The following is a 26,255-nucleotide window of genomic DNA, read 5'->3' on the forward strand; positions in this document are numbered from 1 at the left end:
TTGATTTACTAGGATTTTCATTTTATGAAAAATTTGAAATAAATTAGTTAAAACGTGTTGAATGTATTCACCGCAACATGAGTGTTGCATTGAATATACTAGGGTTGATGTGCACTATCACTTACCCATGCAACATGGATGTTGCAGTGTCAAATCTCACTTCAACATGAGTGTTTGGGTCGAATGCAACATGAGTGCTGTTTGAGGTTTAAATTGGTGATGTTTGTTTGAGTTTTGAGGCATGTTTTCCACTGAAACATCCATGTTACAGTGAAAAAAGAATTGCAACATGAACACTTGCAACATGAATGTTGCAGTGAAAATTTGTTGAAACAAGCTACTAAATCATTAATTTTCTTTTAGGTTATGTTGCAAGGGAAGGTCGATGTTGTTGGAAAATCAAAATCTAAACTAAGCCTTCCCAACCAAAGTAAGGATACAACTACCTCAACAAGTGTAACCCAAAAACGAAAGGCAAAGAAAAGATAGAGGAGAAGGGTAAATAAAATTTGGTGAAAAGTGAGTTGTTGAGTTATATGTCAAGTTTGAAGTCAATGGTTAAGATTGTGGATTTGATTAGAGGCGACATAATGGAAGTGCATAAGGAAAAAATGATGGATACACCATTTGCAAGTCTTTTAGTGTCTTTATTGATAATAGGTTGAATGTTAAGACTATAATAAAAGCAAACATTGATGTTTGTTCAGTTTTGGAGACAAACTTGGGAGTAAATGATAAGTTTTGTGTTGGGGGTAAGATTGTTAGATTTACCCCGGAAGACGTTGCATTGATTTTTGGGTTGCCTTTGAAAGGGGAAACTGTGGTGTTGTATCCAAAAAATGTAGGAAAGAGTAACAAGTCAGAGTTTATGAAGACCTACTTTGGAAGAGAGGACGAAATCAAATTATTAGGAGTAAAAAATGAGATTACAAGTGTTGTAAAAAAGATTGGGATGGAAGACGATTTTGTGAGGTTGATGTCCCTATACTTAACTACGACAATCTTCTTCCCAAACCCAACAAGAATCAATTGGTCCTTTGTTCCACATATTGAAGATTTGAATGGGATGAGAAGAATCTTGTGGCTGAAAGTAATCCATGCAGAGTTGATGGATCAAATAAGACATAAAAGGAACAAGCTTTCGACGATTTTTGGTTGTGTGGTTGCACTTTTGGTAGGTTTCGTTTTGTTTTGCAAATGAATTCTATTTCTAATACAATCCCTTTTGCTAATACTTTTGTTTCAAATTGCAGTATTGGTTGTGTGAGCATACAAAGATAATCACACCAATAGATGGATTTGAATCTGCCGAGCCTAGAGTCTGTAAGTGGAGCTTGGACGTACTCCGAGAACTAATGGAGAAGTGTCCTCTAAAGGATATGGGTCCTAAAAATGTAAGTGATTTCATGGTTTTGTCTAATTCTACTAGTACAATGAGTTACTACAGCAACATGGATATTGTAGTGTCAAATTCCACTGCAACATGGATGTTGCACTGTGAGTTACTACAGCAACATGGATGTTGGAGTGTCAAATGTCACTACAACATGGATGTTGCACTATAAACTCTCACTGCAACATGGATGTTGCACTGTCAAATTCCACTGCAAATTTGTTACCACATTTAAAGGTTCTATCTTTTGTTGCTCTTGTAAATTTGTTACCACATTTTCAGTTATATTAATTTGTCCCCAACTATTGTAAGATATAGTGAATAATCCTCTATTATGAATCATGTGTATCTATTTAACAAAATTTTGTTAAGATTTGCTACAGATAATTGCATTTTATAAATTCTTATGTATACGTATCTTGAAAAACCTCAATGAGACCATTAATGAACACCAACTTTTATTTTGGGAGTTCACTTATAACAAAACCATTTTTCATTGTCGATGGTCACAAGCAGGTGGTGGCTTGAATTGTTCTTAAATGCTAGTAACCTATGCATGTTCATGTTGAATACCTTATCAGCCAGTTTCTTCCTAAATTCCAAGTTTCTAACAAATGGGTTTAGCTTTGTCTGCATTATGACTACATGATTCCAAAGACAAAAACACCCAGTTTAAAAGGAAGCATCAAACTATGTAGTTGTAGTACATAGCATGGCACCTGTAAAATGGAGAAGTCTCCTTTAAAAGAGATGGGTTTAGTAAGTCTCACGCATTACTACTGCAACATGAATGTTGCACTCTCAATTACGACTGCAATAGACTGCAACATGAATGTTGCACTGTCAATTACGACTACAACATAAATGTTGCACTCTCAATTACGACGGCAACATGAATCATTTTATAGACTATAAATTTCATTATAACAAATGAAAAATAAAACAAACCGACCAGTGAATAATCTCAAATGAGTATCAAAATTCCATAAAAGTATACAATGAGTATCAATTTCTCATTAATAAATGTCAGAAGACCAAACTTAAAAATCTCAATTAAGATAACTAAAAACATATGGTTTGTCGAGAACATCAAAACTGATCACAGACTAATGAATCACACCGGTGCTTTCAATTCTTTTCTTCTTAGGTCTACTAGGACCAATCTTCGGACTACACGGATAAACCACAGGAGAATCAGGCATATGTCTTGGAATAGAACCATTCGGAACTGGCTTGATATAATGTGAGTAACATTGCCTGAACGTGATCACCATATATCCTTCATCAATGTAGCCATAAAATGAATCACCTTTACTACCAATACAGGTGGTAGCATGTATGCAAGGGAAATTATCGATACGCTAATAGTTACAAGTACATGTTCTATTCTTCAAATCAATTGAATGAATAACGTCGCTATGAATTATAAATTAATTTTAATTGGATCTAACCACCCTCAAAGTCCTTGCTAGCCAGTACTATCTCTATTTGTGGACATAAAACAGAATTCCATTTCATAGACTCCTCCAATCTGTTCCAACTCATTTCCATCATCTTTTCCATGATTCCAAAAAGCATAGGAGTAATAGGCAGGAAGTGCTCCTTAGTAATCCATGCATTGAAACATTCAGCTAGTGTCGAACACATCTCACCATATCTAGCACCGTGGAAGTATGCATTTGCCCAATTTTCCAATCTAATATTTGTCAAAAACCTTTGCACAGGAAGACCGCCATGTTTCTTCAACTTTTCAACACAAGTAAAAAATTCATGATGAGAAGTTGCATAAGCACAATCAGAAAATAGCTTTACAACATATTACCTCAATTTGTTATCTTTCCGTATAGCAGAACCAACATTGTTCTTCAAGTGCCAAAGACAATACGAGTGAAATGGCCCTGGAAACACAATTGGAATATTTTTAACCAGTCCAACATGTCGATCACTCAAAAATGTCAAAATTCTATCACTTGAAATAACAAGTTTCAATTGTTCTAGGAACCAAAACCAATTTGCATCAGTTTCACTAACCACTATAGCAATGGTCAACAGAAAAATCTCTTCAAGAATAACCAAAATAGAAAAAAAAAATGGTTAGTCTAATATGCATTAACAAACATTATTGTTAGGTAAGCTTCTCAATAACAATATAATACTATTTCATGTTTATATAGATAACAAATAATCAATGCATTCTAAATGATATATTACGTTACCTTGATTTCCATTTTTGGCGGTTGCAGCTAACAAACATCCCTTATGCTTATTCTTCAAAAAAGTACCATCTAAGTACACTATAGGACGACAATAGTTAAAACCATAGTTGGAAGCCTCAAAGCATATGAACATTCTTTCAAATTTTTTCGTAGAGTCAATATCCAGAATAACGCGACTTCTAAGATTACTTTCTACGATTGCATTCTTCAACCATTTCAACTGGTGAAAACACAGTCCATCTATACCATGAATCTCCTCCAAAGCCATCTTTTTAGTCGTGTACGCATAGTAATATGTAATGTCAAGCCCTTAGTCAGTCTTCAACGTAGTCATCAAATCTCTTGGCTTTACCAAAGGCATACCACGCATAATCTCTTAAATAAGATTTTCCACTAGCTTCCTCAACATCTAACAACTATTAACATCTTTACAGACGAATCCACAAGAGTGCTCAGAATGCATAGTTTTTATCACGAAAGAGTTAAACTCGGAAACTGCATGTACACGCCACAAACAACCAGTACTATCCTTCTTAGCACAATAAACCGTAACTCTCCGCGGATCATTCTTTGAAAACTGATATTTGTACCCAGTCTCAATAGAATACTACAATACTTTAAGACGAATATCATTAACATTAACAAATGTTTGACCAACATGTTTGAGATTAGAAGCCCATAATGTACTCCTCAATTCTTTAATAAGCACTATTTCACTACCATAAGCACAAGAGTTACCATAAGAATTAGAAGAATTATCACCAGATGTACTACGCTTACCTACTCCATAAATAAAAACACAACATACTAGCAAGTTTCAAAGAGACATCAATTGGCCCTTTGCAAAGCTGTAGCACGCTAAAGATTGAAGCTCTGCATCATTTTCTATAACAAATGACTTTCCATCGCGAGTGAAAGAAATATCAAAGCATGATGGATTTAACTCGGGCCAATTTGTCGAAATCCCATTTCTGAAATCGATAATTGAATAAGACGGACCAATACGACTTGCGAGAGTCAAATTTTTGTAGGATATAACTCCAAGAACAGTAAAATCCATTGTACAACACAAAATTTCTTTCACTCGAGTTAAATCACGATATGAGAAATCACCATCACCAATTTCTTTCCAAATTCATGATGATAAAAACCTAAATTGAGAAAGAAATAAACTAAGTAACAAGTTTCATATAAAAATGGTATATACGGTATTTTGAAAAAACAAATAAGGTACGGCTAGCTTGTTTTTTCTCGCAACTTACTGAAAATGAAACCTTTATTTCAAACTTTTTAAAACCAGGTGGGTTTTAGACGTAATTCATAAAGTCAACGGGTTTTTGGGTAATAAATACCAAAATCAGGATTTTTGAAGGGTAATCTTGGACATACCCAACAAAACACTCCCGTACCCCAACTTTAAAATAATAAAAAAAATGATTCTAGACATATTTAGCTTCCTAAATTACCCTTCTTTTTTATTAGACGTACCCAAGATATTTATTGACTAAAACAAGTCATTTACTCTACGTGATTCAGAAAAAAAAAAAACGCATTTTTTTTTTCCTTTTCTTTTCTTTTCCAATAACCTCTTATTATTTTATCTCATCAATAAACATGCAAACACCCACTTTTGATTTGAATCAATCATACCAAAGTAATGAGGATGAATACCAACTGAATGAGGAGGATGAAGAAAAAAATTCAAAATCAAATTTTGACGAATGGGAGAAGCAGAAGACTATTATACTTTGGATTACTACAATGAACATATACAAACATATAACAACCGGTTGGCTGTTATTGCTATATCTCCCACCACAACGTCATAGTTCTGATCATTCCCACCTCGAAAAATGAAGCAAATGAGAAGAATCTATAGAGTTGTATGCTATGTTGATATAGTCAATATTAAGAAAATTTACCTTAAGGTGGACTTGGTATATAAGATCATTGTAACTGCCAGCACTTTTCCCATCTTCTCTTTGAAAAGGCACAAACTCATAAGGAAGAGTATATGGCAATGACTCTATGGCAGATTTGAACACGTCTATACAATACCCACTGACTCTCGTGGAGTTGGTATAAGGGTCCTTTTCCACGTTCACCAACTCACTGAAGCCTTCTGGCACAGGAACACCAATTTTGAGTTTCTTCCCATTCATTGGGATCGCCCAATCCTTTGGTACAGTTGTTGATTCTCCTGGCCAAATAATAACTCGGAAATGCTTGGCTGAAGTTGAGTATGGTCCTTCACTATTTAAGTTCATTAGGTCTCTCGAAATTCCATGTTTTGATGTCTAGAAGCGGACATCTCTCCCACCTTTACCAACAACATTGAGTATTAGAAAGGCTGAGGGTTGTAACTGTCCATTGACAACATGGAATTCTCCACTCAGTCCTTCAAATTTTATCTTTAAGATCTCTTCAAGCAGCTTTGGTCCTGTCTGGGAGACTCCCAGGACATCAATAAAGTTTCCATCTGATTCTAGCCTGAGGGAGTTGGGTTTCATATCTCCCACTCTCTCAGCTGCCATTGCAAGTGCCCATATAGTGTCGTATGCCCATAGCCCAAAATTGATCATTTCTTTTCCGATGAACGACTCTCTTTTCCATCTTGTATTGAAGTTGTCAAGCTTTTCTGATCTTGCAATGTATGGGACTACTCCCAATGCACCTTGCATAGAATCAAGTATAGTAGGTTCCAATACATCTAAGACGTTCATTAGCCCGTTTGTGAGTATCCATACATACCCTTCATTCATCATTCCCAAATCTTTTTCCTTCAAAAAGAATTTGACACCAAAAGGTGCTGACATATGTACTATGAAAACACTAGTTTACATTATCATCAACTTCTGCAACTCTTCAACGATTTGATCTTCTGTTGCAAAAGGAGAAATGAAGCTTCTATAAATGACACGAGTGTTTATATCTTGGAAGGCATTGATCAAATCTGGTACCAATCTATTTCCGTAGTCACTGTCTTCATGGATGAGGAGGACTTTTCTCCATTCAAAGGCCTGGGTGATGGATGCAATAGCTTTTACTTGACTTTGTTCATCAGGAGCAGTTCGAACAAAATAAGGGCTTCGTGAATAAATTGAAGGAATAGTTGCAGAGAATGATATTATTGGTATATGAACCTTGTAACCCAGATCGGCGATAAACTCAGTATGTTCAGACTTTTGAGGCCCTATGATCGCTTGCACTTTCGAACTTTCTAAGAGATCCGTTGCTATAACATTAACACCGCGAAGGAAGTGACATAATGAAAATTTAACCAGGAAGTATTTCTGCGAAAAAGATCTAGAAATATGAGAATACCTACTGCTTTGGTACCATAAACATTTGAAATAAGAGGATTTTTCAACCGAAGGTGCTTTTTAGACCATAGCAGAATATTGGCTTTTATTTTCTAGATTGCATAAAAACAGTTATCATAATTGACAGGGGAAGAACAAAAAGTACCTGCAAATGTAGCAAAGATAATACCAGTTTGGAATCTCTGGTATGAAGAACCAGCCTAGTTTTGTAGTTATCATGAATAGCCTAGTTTTGTAGTTATCATGAATAGCCTAGTTTTATAGTTATCATGTAGTTATATTAAAACACCGCAAAATTACTTGCTAGGAAAAATTGGAAAGATATTTATATAGAAATTAGAAAGGAATATTGTATATGACTTGAAACAGCAAATGTATTTCTTCTATAGGATCATCCACGAGTTTTTTTATAGTCTAGTTTCAAAGGAACTCTGGGTTTATGAAGAAGAAGAGTGCGAAAAGAAATTTTCACTCAAAACAGGCGGGTACCAAAAAAAAAGGTGGTCGTTATTTTTTGTTTTTCTTTTTTTTTAATCCTTTTGTCTTTATGGGAAATACCCCAAAAACATATAGAAGATATTATTGGATTTAGACAGTTATTGGGGTATGGTAAAAATTTCTGTTAGTTATGGGGTATGGGAGTGTTTTGTTGGGTATGTCCAAAATCACCCTTTTTTAACCTAGTTTTTTGGATTACTAGCCATTTGGCCCGGCCTATGGCCGGACTTGCTACATAGATAGCTAATGACTCAAAAACCTAAAATCCACTTAAATAAATAATATATGTATATTGATAGCATTCACTGCTTATAAATATATATATACTTTGTTTGATGGCTTTATGTTTTTCTAATTTTTTTTGAAGTATTATTGTCCTAAATAGCACAATGAAATGAAGAAAATAAGGGCCACATTTTAACATATACTTTATAGGGAATTGAAGAGATGAAGAAAACCTGGGAATTTGATTCCATAATAAGAACAAATTAAACCAAATAACAGGAGCTCTACTAATTGGAAATTGACCTCGTGAGTCATGACAGAGACGTAAACCTTGGGTAACAAATCTTTAACAATTCTGATATATTTGGAAAACGTTATATAACCACCCAACAAAGTGATTATCTTTAAAGCACAGATCTTAAGAGTTGTAAAAACGTATAATAATATATCTCTGAAGCAAAGTGATTATCTTACCGTGAGGAAGAACTTACCATGGGGAAGAACTTTATTTGGTGGGTGGTGAGGTTGAAGATCGAATGACACTGATCGAATAGGCATTGAGAGAGTGGGTAAGGCTAAGTTCAAATTAAACAGGTGGCACGTCCACGTGACATGAAACAATAATCATACTGTTGGAATAGTTGTATTTTCCAGAAATTATAAGCTGCTCGAAAATTTTCATGGAAATTCATTTGGAAATAGAATATTACATTTTGTCGCATGGGGAGTTGCATACATCACTAAATGAAATGAAAAACACAATCTAAGGAGGAACCTTGAATCCTCTAGAGACATGAAAATATCCAAGTTCAAACTTAGTCGGGTGCCATCCACATGACCAAACAAGAATTTATGTTAGAATAGCTATATTTGCCTTGGAAATGAGAAGTCGTCTAAAAATTTTACTTCAACTTCACTTGAAAATAGAAAATTAAATAATGTTGGACAGGGGTTCCATACATTTCTAAATGAGATGAAAAGCGTAATCTAAGGAGGAACCTTGAACCCCTTTATATCCTGAAATTATTTTTTAAACAAATGGAGTAACATAGAATTATGTCTCTTTTGTTCTACCAATCCACAATTCAAAATTAAAAAAAAAATGTAATTCCTCAAATTCACGCAAATTCTCCATTTATCTTCATCAAGACCACTGATATATTTATAGCTATCATATTTTATGATCTCAGGCAATACCGTATACTATTGATATAGGGAGTTGTAGTCTATCCTTTTAAGATGCTAATAAATCAGTTTCACTTAAAGGATAAAAATGCCATTCTTACATCAATATGTTAATACCTTATGAGGCTGGAGAATCATATGGTAATGGGAATACTAATTAGGAACATCCAGTAGATGGCACTCTAATTTATAATTACAAAGAACCTGATTATCAGCAATGTTCAATACTCCCTCAATCCAATTAAACTAACCATCAGCTGAGTATATCTCATCGTGGTTCCAGCTACACGGCTACCATAATTGTTTCCAGCTCTCTTTCTAAGAATTTAGGCATGGTTGAGAAGAGTAGCACTTGGTAGCGATCCATTATAAAAAAAAAAACTGAATAAAACAATCAATCTAAATGCACCGTTATATACCCCATTTGAAGCCTCATAATATATTACAACACTAATTGCTTATTATGTAATTTTTTTACTTTTTGAAAGCCATGCTAATAATGTGGCCTATGAGTGTCAAAGAAATTAAACAATCTACTAAAACTTGAGTCCAAATACCAAAGTTTAACTATAAAAAAAAATCGCTAGAATTACATCTCTAGCATGGTCAAGTGCACCAACTTTTTTAATATCATCCCACCATGTCATAAGCGCACGTGGAGTGCACCGAACCCGATACATAACACATCTCTAATGTACGCAAAATGAAACTAAAATTTAAAAAATAAAAATAAAAATAAATGTATTTAACTACTAAAATTAACTACAACTACTGCTAATATATAAAATTAAAATACATACATTTTTAAATTGCATAGAAATAAAATTCTAAAAAGCTTCTAAGCAATAAGAACAATATGCTAAAACGTACAATACCTTCTATCAAATCAACTAATCCAACCAGAAGATTAACAATTATCTTTATCTAACACCCACATAGACGAAGAACCAAATAAAGTGTGGTGTCTTCCTTAATATTGTAGTCGTCCAAACTGTGCGAAGGCTCAAGCTACATCGCACTGTAGATGAGCCTTTGCGACCTTATATGTATTCCCTCCTGCTCTTCAATCATTTCTTGCACATTTTGAACGGTATAAGATCCATCCACTCTGCAATTAATCAATTTACCTAAAGGCACCCTAATGAATATTTGCATGCTATCACTCCTCAAATTCAATGTCTGTCCTTCTGAAAAATGTAAGTCTGCTAAAGTCATATCATTCTCCAGCTCCACCTTGTCAAGCCGAGTTTACGTTTGCCAATTGGGATCTCCAACATGCTTACAATCAGGAACTTGACATTCAAAACCGTAAACCATCTTTTCACTTTAAGACTAAAAGTTCTATTTTTTTCAGTAGTAACCGATATTAGCATTGTATCTCCCAAACGAAAGACTGCATAAATTGTTGACCCTCCCTCAATGTTATAACTTGCAATCGTTCGACCATCATCCACTTCTTCTCCTAAGTAGAAAAGCTCTTGTTGGCCAACGAGATACCCTCCTTGTTCTCAGATCCTCGCGACTTGATAGTAAGGACTGTGTCCCTCATATCCACATCAAGTGTTATTGGCTTCCCAATCTGCAACATCTTTATATGTATTTTTGTTCGGAATCCTGAATCCAGAAAGACACTAATGATTGAGCCATTCTTTATGTCATAATCAACAACCATTTGCTCATTCTGAAGCCAATCTCCCACAAATGGACTCTTCTTGATTTTTACCATAGATATACCTTCCAGTTTTGAAAATTCAGTTCTCACGTTTTGGATTGTGTTAGACTTCTTCACCTCTCTCTATGCAGTTTTAACCACAATACCTTTAATAACCATGCCAGAAATCAAAATACAATAAAATCAGTACTTTGCTTAAAAAGTCGTCCACACAAAATTTATAGAGTTGATCAAAGTTGAGGCTTGCAGTACAGAACCCCCCTGAAAGAGTAGTAGTTACTGAGCTACTCCTGTGCGGTGTCTTAAAGATTCTGGTGTATCTTGTGATTCCTACTCCCAGCCTCATTAACGCCCTCTTTTATTTAATTTTACCCTGATCAACAACATTTATACGTTTTGCTAATAAATTCAAGAAGGACAACCCATAAACCAAAGAGAGATCCTCCATTCAAAAAACGGAAAGTTGAGCCAACTCAAGGTATGGGCATATGTCAGATTTTAATCTCTTGTAGAAAGTTGATATTATTGTCATGAAAGTAGATCTTCGATATATAGCTTAAATAGTTGATAATGATGTTGTTACTTACTTGATGTCTTTGCTTTTTCCCTTCTCCACCCATTGCCACCCCATCATCTTGGCTTAACAAATCTCATCGCGAAGTCTACCTAAGTCCGTGTTTAAGTCGTGATGTCTTCAACACATAATGGCAAGGGCAGATTCTCAGTCTCACCGGTACCATCTCCGCCAGAGAAGTCAAGGCCTTCAGAATCTCCCTTTCGCAATTCTTCAAAGGGTCAGATAAGCGTGGAATAGGAATAGGAATAGGGTTTACATGAAAGGTTATTGCTGGTTCTTGAGTTTCTGAAATTGCATCAACGCAGTCTGGATCTTTTAGGAGGAGGATCCGGAACATATTTGGGATAACGTAACACCTGATTTTCAATTTCAATGTATTAGAATATTTGTATGACTTGTCCAAGTACAGGCAAAAGACAAAAGACTACTTGGAGGGAGCAGTCCCTTATACCGAGTGCTTGGAAATAACCACCGGAAGCGGCAAAGGTGGAGGGGGTCAGCCCAACTTGTTTCTCTAGCTCACATTGGCTCCACGTTTGTAAGCGAAAATGAAATCCTACGATTATCATTAAGCAAACGCCACAATCTTAACAAAGATAAGAAAAATATGTGTCCCTGTCTGCAGATTTTAACTATGAACTGCTATTCGATAGCAATGCACTTGAGACATAAAATTCACCAAACCCGAATCTTAGTATTGAGCAAAGGTTTTGAGGTAGCAATGCAGCGGAGTTTCCTTCTCTCATCATTTTCATTTACATCAATGTTGGTACCGAAGAAGCTTTACAACTTCTTCATCGCACACCTTAAACAATAGTTCAAATTGTTACTATCTCATCCGAGACATTCACATTGCTCCTCATAATTTTGCCACCAAAATGCCATGTTTGATTTGTCTTCTCATTCTTAGTACCATTATTTTATGCTCCTTTGCTTAATTATTAAAATTCAGATAATACCTTAGGCCATTTTTCACTTCAAATGAATAAGTTAGGTGTCCCTCATCTCATGTCATTTACCACTTCTAAATTCCCAGATTAATTGTTAAATGAATAGGATATCTTTGTTTCTGACAATCTAACATTAAGGTAATTGTCAAAATGACTTTTAATAATTACAACCTTCCTATGTATATTTATATTTTACCTGAACAGCAAGAATAAAAGGTGAGGTGACTCGGCGGTCAGGCCTTTGCAAGAATGAAGCATCGAATAACTGCAGCAACTCAATCTCAATGAGCAGTAAATTTCTTTTCTGAGTTCTACTCATCAATCTAGTTCAGACATTTTATCTGCTGTCGATCAAGCAGTACTTGATATCATGGCGCCACCTCTTACAGCCATGATAGCTTAGCAGTGGCGACTTTTGGAGCAATGGAAAATGGTGTATTCGTTTCCTGTTCAGCTGGAAATGGAGGGCCAGATCCGATTACTCTCATGAATGTGTCTCCATGGATCACCACAGTCGGAGCCAGCACAATGGATAGAGATTTCCCATCTGTTGTGAAGCTAGGGAGTAGAAGAACATTGTCGGGTGTTTCACTCTACAGAGGCCGGATCAATCTATCAACACAGAGGTAATACCCGTTAGTGTATTCGTTAGTGTATTTGGGTACCAACTCGAGCAGCCCCTGACCCAACCTCCATGTGTCTTGAGGGAGCCATGGATCCAGCTGTTGTGACTGGGAAGATTGTGATATGTGACAGAGGCATCAGTCCGAGAGTACATAAAGGGCAGGTAGTGAAGGATGCAGGGGAGGGGCATGATATTGGCCAACACTGCTGAAAATGGAGAGGAGCTGGTTGCAGATAGCCATCTTGTACCAGCAATAGCAGTTGGAGCAACGGCAGGAAAAATGATTAAGCAGTACGCCCTGACCAACCCACGACCAACAGCAACTCTAGCTTTCTTGGGGACGAAGTTGGGCATTCGGCCTTCGCCTATAGTAGCAGCATTCTCATCGAGAGGACCCAACTTCCTGACGTTAGAAATTCTGAAGCCCGATCTTGTTGCACCTGGTGTGATGTGTGAACATCCTTGCTGCTTAGACGGAGAAAATAGGGCCATCCGTTCTGCTAACAGATCACAGGAAAGTGAAGTTTAACATCTTGTCAGGAACGTCTATGTCATGTCCTCATGTTAGTGGTGTTGCAGCTTTGCTCAAGGCAAGACACCCAGAATGGAGTCCTGCTACAATCAAATCAGCATTGATGACTACAGCTTATATCCATGATAATACCTTTGACCCATTGAAAGATGCTTCAACAAACGCGCCTTCAAATCCATTCGACCATGGAGCTGGCCATATAAACCCGTCAAGAGCTCTTCACCCTGGCCTAATTTATGATATTGGGTCAGACGATTACTTGAACTTCCTGTGCACACAAAAGCTAACCCCGACGCAACTGAGAGCCTTTACCAAATCATCCAATCGATCTTGCCGACGTTCATTCGCTAACCCAGGAGATCTAAATTATCCATCCATTTCTGCTGTATTCCCAGAGCCGTGAGGCGGTTTTATTCCCCTACTTGACTTGACAAACTTGAACAGAGTTTTGAACGGAGCGGAGAATTCAATGAGCTCTGTAGACAACCAAATCGACAAACAAGAATTTGACACTATTATCTTAGAACGTGTTCTAATTTAATAGTTGTAATAATCATAAAACAAGAATGAAAGATTTTCACCAAGGGGTTTGGAGTTGATAGTTATACCTTGTTCAAGCGTCGGTCTCAAATCAAGTGCCAAGCTATAAAGTACGGCTCCACTCCAAATCGTGTGCCGTTATTTTGGGCCTCTAAAGCGTTTTGCCTCCACCAATGACGTTGCCGAAACTTGATCTCCTTTTGAGTGAGCAAAAGAGCACTTTTCCCTGTTGACATATAGCTGATTTTCCCTAAGGATCACAAAAAGTAACTTACCGGCTCTCACTTTTCGTGTTTTTCTTTGTTTAAGAATGGAGATAAGATTTAAGAACGAAAAGTAAGAATGGAGATAAAATTTAAGAATGGAGATAAGATTTAAGAAAGAGGTTTTATCTACTTGTCTATTTTGGGTTTTATGTATTTTGGCTTTCTTAACAATTGAAATCGCAAAAAAAAATGGCGTAAAAAAAAATTAGAATTCATTTTTTGGTAAAAATCTGATGTGTCGAGTCCCAAGAAAAAAAAGGGGCTGACGTGGGTCACTGGGAGCATTCTCAACTACTCAGTATTAATGGTCTTTGATTTAGAGCATCATGGACGCATTTCTATTTCTCATTTCTATCCCAGTTTATCTATTTCTCATTTCTATCCCAGTTTCCAACGCATAATAGAAATAAATTAGGCAAAAACAGTCTCCACATATCCCATTTCAATAAAACCCATTTCTATCGCAGTCATGGTGAAAAACGAAACTATTTTTGTGAGAATTCTAGAAATGGGTGGGACTGGACAACTTTAGCCGTCCCAAATTTTCGAATAAGACGAAAGAGGAAATTATTTTATATATGTAAAAAAATCATTTTAAAAAGGTGAAAATCTAGACCGCACAAATTCTCCGGTCCAGAAAAGAAAAAATATAAATTTAGCAAAATCGCGTTGAAGCTTAACCTAGAAATGGCATTTTTACTTACCTTAAAAAGCTGATTTGTTAAAATGATTTTAGGTGGCGTTGATGATGCGCTTATAAATGTATAACTATGTCTTGATTATTGAAAAAATAATATATATAGTAAACAAATCCTGCACAATAGATTTTTTACATTAATCACCTAACAAAGCCATTAAATTTTTTCGTTTTCTTTTTTTCTTTTCTAAAGAAGGGTATATTGATAAACAACATTAGAATGCTAAAAGAATCGTCATTTGTAAGGAAACAAATCCTGTACAGTAGAATTATCAATTATGTACATTAATCCCACTATAGAGCAATACCCACACAAAGCCATGGTTTTCTTTCATTTTGTTTTCTTAAGAATTTAGAAACCTTTCCACACAGCAAGGACCTCCTGGAAGATTTCCGCTATGATATCCCTATCAGCACACTGTAAAAAGACATTGAAATCATCTCGAATGTCGAATATCTTACCAAACTTTACAAGATACCTCATGCAACTGCCCTTAAGTCTTGGCAACTGGTAGAGATGTGCAGTCTGGAGCCTTTCTAGTACATTTTTGGCATCAATATCTTCTAAAAGGCTCTCATGGCAAGCTTCTTTCAGGTCAGAAATGTCATACTTATCAGCTGCACGGAGAAGAGCAAGTCGGTGCATCAGGAACTCTTCATGTTGGATGCTACCATATACGTAGTTGAGGAAAGCGTGGCAAGCTTCAATTGACATGTCAGAGATGTTTATAGTTGATAGTTCTTTCTCTTTGAGATTGTGCGAGAACATGCTCCGGAAAACAGGTGATCTAGAGGAAAGGATGGCACGGTGGGCACCGATGCTCCCATCAGAGGCATATATCGTTATATCTGTGTGGATACTTTCTGATAACATTCTCCCCAGTGTTGCAAGAGCAGTTGCACTAGATCTTCTCTGTGTCAATCCTTCTACCCAAATAGAACAAGGTTTGCCGTCCTGTGTATTAATATCAAAAACTAAAACGGATACTTGATATATGCAAAATAGCTACACTATTAAATATGAAAATATACAGATTACCAGAAATAAAAAATAAAAAATAAATAAAATCAGAACTTCTAACATATCTCACAGGTTATATCAAATGTTGTCAAATGTATGGCTATGAATCTTAGCTGGACGCCACCTGGAGAAGGTATTCTTAAGCAGCATTGTTATGGTTCAATATTCAAATGAAAAACAGGACAGCGTGTGGAGAAAAGTTGAAGGATATACATAGTTCAGTCCTTTGCATATACAGGTGGAGGATAAAAAAAAATCAGTCAATACCAAAATGCCATCAAAACTGGGTGTGAAGTTTCTGGAAAATAAGGACACTTTATTGTCAGTGTTGAGGAGTCGGATTCTTTGAGATCTATTATTGCAGTGAGAGGCCTTGAATCTAAATACAGATTCCGGTCTGCCCAATGCCCTAACCCACAATCAGTTCCCAAAGAAAAAGAGACTATATGGCTATGCAAGGTAGTTCATTTAGGTACACGAGCATTTTTTTTCTTTTTCTTTTTTCTCTTTTGATAATTGTGTATACGAGCAATTAAAAACAACAAGATTCCCAAAAGCAATTATGAACAAGTATGAAGATATCAAACAGGATATGGAAATTTCGTACGTTGGCTGTCTTTAAATCCAGGAACTCGACGTCAATGACAAACTTCCCGATTAATGGAGCCTCAATTGCCCAAACAAAGTCGTCGTTGTTCTTGATCTGCTTGTCTGTTACTCCTGCAAATGAAAAGAATTAAAACACATCCATCTCCAATAACTAACATGGAGTAAAGGATAAGTTACCAGGATGAACCAGAGTGTGTCTACTTCCATGTGAACAGAGCACACGAATGACAAAAGAAGCAATAGGTGGCTGATCTCTCGTGACATTAGATATCACCGGGAACAACTTGATATACAACACTTTATTCTTCTCGACCGACAAGTGCCTGAAAAGTCATCGAAACAGTTCGATCATAAAAACTAACAAAATCAATCACTAGAACACACAGAGACATAAACACACAAAAGCCACTCACCAATTCCAGTTACCGATCTTAAAGGGATCGGATTTGCGGTAAGTACAAGAAGACAAGCTCTCTATTTTCCATTGAGCAAGTCGGGATTGAGTTTCGACTCTATAAGCGGATTCGCTCATTCTAGCGGAGGCCAGAACAGATGTGATTTCATTGATACAATCGAAAAAACCGTCCAAGAATTCTCCCGGCTTTCCCAGGTTTGCTAATAGGAAGAAGATCTTTCCTCATTAACATGGAACAATGACCACACCTCTATTATTGCTAACTGTTGAACAAGTGCACCTGCAACAAGATTCTTGAGGGAATCTTATAAAATAGATTCAGTTTTCTTATTTTATTTATATTTAGCTGATTTCGTCGACAAGGTTTCGGGCACGCAATGTTGTGACTTATGGGTTGCTTACGCAATTTAGGTGGGGAATAAGTTGCACACTTGCACCAATGACGAGAAACAAGAGGGAGGGTAGTTTTTGGTTGTTCTATTGGCTTACACTTCACTGCAGGAAAAACGGTTTTATATGCAAAAATGCATTTGTTCCTGTTTGGAGATCTTCTTTGAAACAAGCAAAGAATCTAATTTTTTCTATTCCCTGAGAATTCGTTTTCTACTTTATTTTTCTTTTCTATTTTTGTGTTTAAAGCAAAGTATCACCAAAGAAGTTACCTCACTTTCCTCCTTGAGAAGGAAAATATAAATGTGAAAAATATATCTTTCTATCTAACAAAACATAATGGTGTGGGGGCTCGAAGGCCCCATCCGCTAGCTCACAAAATATAATTTGGCAGATTCAAATGTTTTAAGAGTTTGTACAATTTTGTTAAACTAAATCAGTACTATATGATCTATTCAAAAATCAACTAAAACTCCACAATTGCAACTGGGTTTATAAACTGTTGGGCTGTACAAACTGGAACTTCTAAACTGTTGGACGAGTTGTTGGGGTAGTGTCGAGCGTCGGGATAGTGCCGCAGGTGCGTCGATGTCTAACGGCCCGTAGGCACGGGCATACCCTAGTATTTAATAACCAGGGCTTAGTAGTAAGGGGCTAAGAGCACACTGGTAATAGTTAGGGGTGTGCAAAATCCATTGTACCCTACATAACCCACCAACCCGACCTGAACTGACAATGGGTCGGTTATCCATTCAATATCAGTTCAGTTCGGTTCTTAATGTGGCAAAAGTGCAAAACCGACTAGCTTATCATTTCTGTTCTGGGTTTACATTTGTGTGAACCGAAAATAACCTACCGGACCCACTACATGTAAAAGAACATCTCCATTAGTATTATTCTTTTGTGAAATCAAGTGGTGGCCCCTTTTTCAATGACGTGGCGATACAAACAAAACCAAGATCTAGCCAAACAAAGTTGGAAGAATTAAATGGTTAATTTGAGCTATCCATTGTTAGGGTTTTACCTCTTTAATTGATTAGATCTAAACTTTACCAAACTATTAAAATTCAATCCATTTTTATTAATTTTTTATAAATCTCATGAATATTCATGATAAATAGACTTAAGTAGTGGTGGCTCATGTCAGTAGAGGAGGTTGTGGGGTGGTAGAGCTGGTGGTGAGAAGAGGAGAAAGAAGACGAAGGTTTCACAAAATACTTGTCATTTGACAATTGACATCTTCATGACTTGTTTTTTTAATTTTTTATTTTAAATAAATAATGGCCTTTGGATTAGTGACATAAGGGTGCCACATTAGCTATTGTTAGGTGTCTAACTGCGCCACATAAACTTTTGAAGGGACACATATGCATCCGGCATGTCTCATAAGTGTTTTAAATAATATTTATATCTATATCTATATCTATATCTTAATATTAAAGCTTCCACAAAGGGTATTTTTCGAGCTCTATTAAATTTCACGTCATCTCCTATTAAAATGGAAATTTCTCTCTTATTTGAAAAATGGGAATCTCATTATAACAGTAGTACTTCTATTATAATGAGAGATTCTAATTAAAATGGAAATCATTCTCCAATTAAAATGTGAATTCCTCCCCTATTGAAAAGGGAAAATCTAGCATGTCTACTAATTAAAACAAAAATTATTCTCCTATTAAAACAAGATCTTTATCCCAATTGAAAAAATGGGTTTTTAAAACTGAATTAAAACTGAAAATTAAAATGGGTTAGCGACTAAAACGGTAGTCAAAAGAGTCAGTGCGTATGCACAGGCCTACAAGCTAGTCTTAATATTAAAGCTCCCACAAGGGGTATTTTTCGAGCTCTATTAAAATTTCACGTCATCAACTTAATAGTTAACTTAAAACAGGAAAATCTTTTTCTTTTAGAATCCAACTTCAAACGGGAATCTCATTTTCTTTAAAACCAAAACTCAAATAGTAGCATAAAAACTCTTTATTTGCAAATTAAAATGGAATTCCTCCCCCAATTAAAAAATACAGATTTTTAAAACTTAATTAAAACAATTTGTTAAGAAATTAAAATGGGTTTTTAAGACTTGATTAAAATAATTTGTTAGGAAATTAAAACAGGTTAGTGACGAAAACAGGAATCACGATTTGTTATGATTGTTGAGAATTTTTAAAAAGAGCCGGTGCGTATGCACGGGTCTACTTTCTAGTCTTAATATTAAAACTCCTACAAGGGGTATTTTTCGAGCTCTATTAAAATTTCACGTCATCTCCAATTAAAACAAAAATTTCTCTCCTATTTCAAAAACGAAAATCTTTTTTTATAACGGGAATTTCTCTTTTATTATAACGAGAATTATTCTCCTATTAAAATAAATTCTAGCACTTCTAATTAAAGCGGAAATTCTTTTCCTATTAAAACAGAATCTCTCTCCCAATTGAAAAAAATGGGCTTTTAAAACTTAATTAAAAACAATTTATTAGAAAATTAAAACGGGTTAGCGACTAAAATGATAATCCCAATTTTCTAAAAAAAATCTAAATATTTTCAAAAGAGCATGTGCGTAGGCACGTGCCTACAAGCTAGTCTTAATATTAAAACTCCCACAAGGGGTATTTTTTGAGCTCTATTAAAATTCCACGTCATCTCCTATTAAAACGATAATTTCTCTCCTATTTGAAAAATGGGAATTTCTCTTCTATTATAACGAGAATTCTTCTCCTATTAAAAGAAATTCTAATATTTTTAATTAAAAGCGGGCCGGGAATCCTTCTCCTATTAAAATGAGAAATCCTCTCCTATTGAAAATTAAGCGAAAATCTAGCGTATCTAATTAAAACGGAAATAATTCTCCTATTAAAACAAAATCTCTCTCCCAATTGAAAAAATAGGTTTTTAAAACTTAATTTAAAACAATTTGTTAGAAAATTAAAACGGGGTTAGCGACTAAAACAGTAGTCCCAATTTTCTAAAAAAAAATATAAATGTTTTCAAAAAAGCCGGTGCGTATGCACGGGCCTACAAGCTAGTATTAATATTAAATCTCCTACAATGGGTATTTTTCTAACCCTCTAAAAATTTCACGACATCAACTCCTATTAAAACGAGAATTCATCTCCTATTAAAAAAAAAATTATAACACTTCTAATTAAAACAGGAATCATTCTCCTATTATAATAGGAATTCTTCTCCTATTGAAAAAGAAAAATCTAGCACTTCTAATTAAACGAAAAATTTTCTCCTATTAAAAACGGGAATCACACTTCTAAATTAAAACGGGATCGCTCTTCCAATTAAAACGGGTTTTTAAAACCTAATTAAAATAATTTGTTGAGAAATTAAAACGGGTTTTAAACACTTGATTAAAATAATTTGTTAGAAAATTAAAACGGGTTAGCAACGAAAACAGGAATCACGATTTGTTACAAAATGTCTATATGTATAGTTATGATTGTTGAGTAAGTTGTTAAAAGAGCCGGTGCGTATGCACGGTTCTACTTTCTAGTCTTAATATTAAAGCTCCCACAAGGGGTATTTTTCGAGCTCTATTAAAATTTCACGTCATCTATTATTAAAACGGAAATTTCTCTCCTATTTGAAAAACAGAAATCTTTTTGGGTCCTATTACTGATGGACTCCATATTGTGTTGGGCAGACAAAAAAAAAAACAATTATTACAAGTGTGTCATTGGTCCCAAAAAGTCCAAAAATAATAATTATTACAAATGTGTCATTGGTCCCAAAAAATTGAATTCGAAAACCCCAAGCTTAAACGATCCGGCTAGGTCGTTCATTGTGCAAACCCAATAATATGGCCACACCGTTTGGACTAAGTCTCCAACGATATGGCCACATCGTTTGAACTAAGTCCCAAACGACTTGGCTACACCGTTTGGGACTTAGTCCAAACGATGTGCCCACACCGTTTGGGACTTAGTCCAAACGATGTGCCCACACCGGTCAAGAGGCCAAAAAACATAACTTTATATTTTTTTCAAAGTTCAAATCCCAAACGGTGTGGCCATATCGTTGTGGACTTAGTCCAAACGGTGTAACCGTAACGTTGGAGACTTAGTCCAAACGGTGTGGTCATATCGTTGGGGGCTTAGTCCAAACGGTGTGGCCATATCGTTGGAGACTTAGTCCAAACAGTGTGGCCACACCGTTTGGGATTTGAACTTTGAAAAAATATAAAGTTCTGTTTCTTGGCCTCACTACCAAAAATAAGACTCTTTGACCGCGGCCGCCGGCCGCGACCAAAAGTACCCAAAACCGCCACCAAATGTTTTTTGCCACGGCAAAACTTCTTGCCACGCCCAAGGCACTATTTGGTGTCACAAAATATCTTTTGCTGGCTAAGGTGCACCCGCGGCTAAAAGTAATCTCTTGCCACGGGAGTTACCGCGACAAAATGTTGTTTGAATTATAAAAAAATAAAAAAGACAAGGAAATCAAAATATATGTTACCACGGCTTGGCCGCGACAAAAAGTTTGAAAATTTTGAATTTGCCGCAACTTTTCAAATATCTTTAGTTGCGGGGGTGGCTACCACAAAAAGTGGTTTTTTTAAGGGCACAAATTTTCAATTTTGCACCTGTTCAAATCAATTCAATTTGAACCTATATCTCAACAAGCTTCATAAATAAATAATAAGAAACATACTTAATTAACCAAATATCGACCAAAACAAACAAATAACATTCAACGTCAAATTCATTACATCACGTTAAACTTGGCGAATACCTGATAAAACATAAAATGAATAGTTTACCTACGAAATAAACGATGAACTCAAAACGTAAGTAAACTAAACTAGGTTATGTGTGCCTATATTTTATCAAAGATTTCTACTCTCAATCCTATGAGATATAGTGGAGTAGAGTGATTCGTTCCACTCCTAGTCCTTCCGCATGCTGTGTTCTCTACGTATAAGTACTCTTAACTCTAAAGTCTAATGAGAGATTTACGAAGTGGCAACTAGACTACTGATGCAACTACCCAAAGATGCAACTAGTCGATTATCGAACAACTATGGGAATGCTACGTTGATTCTATGATAAGGAGTTAGAGGGGATTGATTCTACCTTAACTTCGACTTAATCCTATTAACGGCGAATAATCGTCAGTAATCCGAATTTGAATCGCCCAGAACAATATGGTTTCTCCTAATCCCTAATTACACATGGCATTTCTACCAATTTATAACTAGCATGTGAACGATTAAACCCATTCTCATGGTGAACTAATCGTTTCTAGATTGGAAAGGAAATTACGACGACTCTACGATAATCGGAGTCAAGCTTTCATCAAGGCTTCTCAACCCCCTCAATGGAGGTTTAGCCGATAATCATTACGCAATCATTTCCGATTAAATTAAAACTAAACATACTATAAAGAATTGAAATTTACTAATCTAAATTAAACAATAATTAAAATCTAATTAATAACTAAGAATTGAATAACAAGTAATAAATGAAATCGGGTCTAACACAATGTAAATGACAAGAATCGAAATTGACAAAATAACTATTTTATTTATCTAATCAATCAAGAATAATGATTCTAAGAGTTTAATCTAAAACAAAAATTGAAATGGAACTAAACTGAATTAATCTACTGAAAACTAGATCTAGAATTCTATATATTTTTAGGTCTAACTAGCTACCATTAACTATCTACCCTATCTACCATTAACCAAGAGTGAAGCTTTGGTTTTTATACATTCAGATCTAAAAATCGTGCATGGGCTTGGAGCCATGTTTTGGGCCAGAGAATCAGGCCCAAAACCCAATTCTTTCAGTCCAAAAGGCCTTTTCAGCTGCAGTTGGCTTCAACAGACGTTTCGTTCACTTCTGCTCCTCTGATTGGGTCAAGGCTTGGACCATTGGAAAGCTCTTTCCGAGCCGGTCATTTTGACATAAGGTAGGCCCAATTCCGAGGTCTGAGTCCAAAGATACGGCCTTCGGAAGTTCTGCTGACTTTGTGTGTTGTTTCTGCTCGCGTCGACTTTTCAGCTTTTGACCGGGCTTTAGAAAGGCTTTGTCTTCTTCAATCTTGGCCTTTAATTACAGAACTCCTTAGCAACCGACCTTTGCTTCTTTATCTCGCTAAAGTGGCACATTTCTGCACATAATGGACTTTGAAGCCTGAAATGCATAAAAACACGTCGATGTTAACTCTTAATTATTACTCACATAATTGGGTCTAAAAAGTATGATCATTCTAGGGTTAAAACTACAGTTTTGGGCTCTTATCAAACCACCCCAAACAGCATTTTGCTTGTCCTCAAGCAAAGATGAGAAATTAGAATAAGTGACCAAAATGGAGTTCTAACTACTCTCGTTTACTGAGTCGCGATTGCATTGACCATATGCAACAAGGCCTTAAACTACTAGGAATTCCCTAGTGGACGAGTTATAGCCTCGCGTGAGAGTTTTCCATGAAAGGTACTCACAAACTTCATCTATACTACAACGACTAAGAAATAAAACTATTGTTTTCTTATTCATGCTCTAAATTAACTATTCCTCTCACTAGCAATGCATATAGAGTAATCAAGTCGAAACCTAAGCTAATATATGCATAATAATCAATCATCTATAATAAACATATATACAATGAGTAATACTATGAAATGCCTAGCGGGTTTGTTTCTCAAACTTCGGGATAAGCGTCCTTAAGTAGGTTCTCACAATAATAGTCAAGATACAACACTCTGATTTTTCCACTCAAGTTTATTTACTCCAATTAATGCGGTGGGCACACTTTAACTTACAATCTCAATGACAACAAGGAAGCCGGTCGATCAAACACATCTGCCACTTACTATCACACTAACCTATTCCTAATTGAGCTAGAGGTCTTTATTAGGTGTTGCATGGGGATTAGGAGATGGTTTAAGAAGGAAGGAAATGGATATTCAAAAGGACAAGTCCGAGATAATAGAGTCTTGATTATGTAACTAGAGAAAACCTTGTTATTTACTTTTGCTTCTACACTTTGTTTCCATCCTTAGCCATATTTTTTTTTTCTTTTTTTTTGCTTTTGACTCCCTTTTATTCTATTTTTGGAGTTTTTATTTTATTTCTATTTTTATTTTTCTTTTCTTTGGATGGAAACTTCTTTTCTTAATTTTCTGAAGCCATTAACTAACTTTGTTTACACAAGTTTTTCTCTCTTCTTCTTTCTTCCTCATTCTATTTTCAGACTTATCTAAATTGGGTAGGTTGAATTTTTTATTTTGTTTTGTTTTGTAACAGGGTAAAGGATTTGTGGTTTATGAAAGGCTAAAGAAAGGCTCAGAGGGGCGATTAGCGGAAAATAATTCATAGGTTTGAATTTCTGGCTATATCGATCCAAAGAGGGCCTAAATTTTCGCTTAGGATATGGCATAGTGATCAAGCAAGTGGACGTGTGATTTCTCTATCCGGATTTTTTTCTCCCTTGTGTCATTTCTCAAATGTTTCGGCTCATATAAGGCTTTAGGCTATATTCTCCACAGGATTTGTAGAATAAGTACTCTAGCCTAGAGTTCGAAACTTATCAACACAATCATAGATACTCATGTAATATATTTATAGATAGATGCAAAGATTATTACCTACATATTAACCTAAGTTTCTAAAAATTATTCTAATGCAAAAGCTACGTGAGACTTCTAGATTATTAAGAGCATAGAGAAGGAAAACAATACCACTATTCCTAAGTGTATAGCATGAACTTATTTATTTATATTTTTGAATTTTTGAAATTTTAACTAGAAAACAAATGCATATTATCTCTATCTATATCCTAACAGATGCCTTAATTACACGTGTTTCTATGCCCCCCCCCCCAAACAAGAAACTTGCTTTGTCCTCAAAGCATTTTAAATAAAGAAGGTAGGAAAAATACCATTGAATCGCGTAAAATTTAGGAACATCTGCAAAACAAGGTTAGAACGTACTAATATAGAAAATAAAAACTGACTCAACTCTATACGAGTTCTACCCATTATGGGGTTAACAAGAATGAAATTGCTTGGGACATAAGCAGACAATAACTAGAATGAAAACTTACCTTATCTCCCACATTACTCATCATCTTCCTCATCCTCTTCTTCTATAAAGAAGTGAGGTTCCTTCAAGGATCTGCCATGCCATGATAATTTGCCGGCTTCCCGCCATTTATCATTTATTATTGCTAACCTATTAAGAGCCACTTGAATCCGACGGGGTGTAGGGTGCAACCTGATGAGGTTGTATCCTCCACCTTCCCCAAGTCATTGCGGAAAAGATCGAATAATACTATTGGTGGGTCGTGCGATTAATCGACCGTAATCCAATCCGTGAAAATGTGTACAAAAACAGAAAGAAACATAGCATAATACGGAAATTAGAACAGGCATAAGAAGGTACTTATGCCTCATGCTATGGGATCGAGCTAAACTAGACATCAAGGTTCGGGAAGGTCATGACACATACGTCCCGTGGCTAAAGCAAGGAAGACGCTGCAAGTGGCATCATTCACGCGAAAAAAACGCCATTCCCCAAAAATGTTTAGCATGATCCAAAACATAACAGGTTCCTATGTTCATGGACCGGCTACCAAAGCGCGACGTTATATTCCCCTTGGTCCTCGATACGAAAATGCCCGCCCATACGACTCATGCAAAACTTCGTAAGTGTAGATATACATATTATCTACCCAATAGCACCATGGGTCTTGTATTTCAGCCGGGCATAGCAAGTCCAAGAACAAATGCTAGCAAGAACCCGGTAATTTCCATTGGTTCATTATCAATGTTGATGGAGAACACTTGTTCTCCATCCGGTCTTTCAAAGAAAATGCGTTATCATAAAAATAAGATGCTAGTGTTGGAGAATAAAGTGCATCGTCTTACCATAAGCGGTTCCCAGCCTACATATGTGATCGCTTCACGAAACCAAGCACCGTAAGTAGTGCTTTGGAACAAATCTTCGAAAGACTGTTCCGGTATCAATGTTGGAGATGTCATCTCAAAATTACGCTCTGGAATAGCTGCGAATGATCCGGAAACTACCCGCAAAAACTAGAATTTTTCAGGTCCACGAAGTCGGTCTCTCTTAGAGCGAAAGTGCTCTGAAGATTTGGAATTCCAGTGTTTGGC

The 26,255-nt window shown here is 35.9% G+C and overlaps 1 protein-coding gene and 2 pseudogenes across 2 annotated transcripts; 1 reads left to right on the plus strand and 2 right to left on the minus strand.

The window, feature by feature from the left end:
- Window positions 1-2,516: 2,516 nt before the first annotated feature.
- On the minus strand, window positions 2,517-7,295 carry LOC147474742 (glutamate receptor 2.2-like; annotated as a pseudogene). The gene is made up of 3 exons (XR_015209079.1): window positions 5,532-7,295; window positions 3,216-3,291; window positions 2,517-3,139 (listed from the first exon to the last, which is right to left on the minus strand). The product of XR_015209079.1 is annotated as a glutamate receptor 2.2-like (transcript).
- Window positions 7,296-12,405: 5,110 nt separating this feature from the next.
- On the plus strand, window positions 12,406-13,686 carry LOC147474743 (subtilisin-like protease SBT1.3 pseudogene; annotated as a pseudogene).
- A 1,228-nt stretch (window positions 13,687-14,914) lies between these two features.
- Window positions 14,915-17,182, minus strand: LOC147474744 (BTB/POZ domain-containing protein). Its single transcript, XM_086583700.1, has 4 exons — window positions 16,743-17,182; window positions 16,507-16,652; window positions 16,328-16,440; window positions 14,915-15,654 (listed from the first exon to the last, which is right to left on the minus strand). The coding sequence occupies exons 1-4, from the start codon at window positions 16,859-16,861 to the stop codon at window positions 15,052-15,054; spliced, it is 981 nt and encodes a 326-aa protein (XP_086439826.1). The 5' UTR covers window positions 16,862-17,182; the 3' UTR covers window positions 14,915-15,051.
- Window positions 17,183-26,255: the final 9,073 nt, after the last annotated feature.

This window comes from Coptis chinensis, chromosome 9, assembly GCF_015680905.1.
Source record: "Coptis chinensis isolate HL-2020 chromosome 9, ASM1568090v1, whole genome shotgun sequence".
NCBI classification, from domain to species: domain Eukaryota; kingdom Viridiplantae; phylum Streptophyta; class Magnoliopsida; order Ranunculales; family Ranunculaceae; genus Coptis; species Coptis chinensis.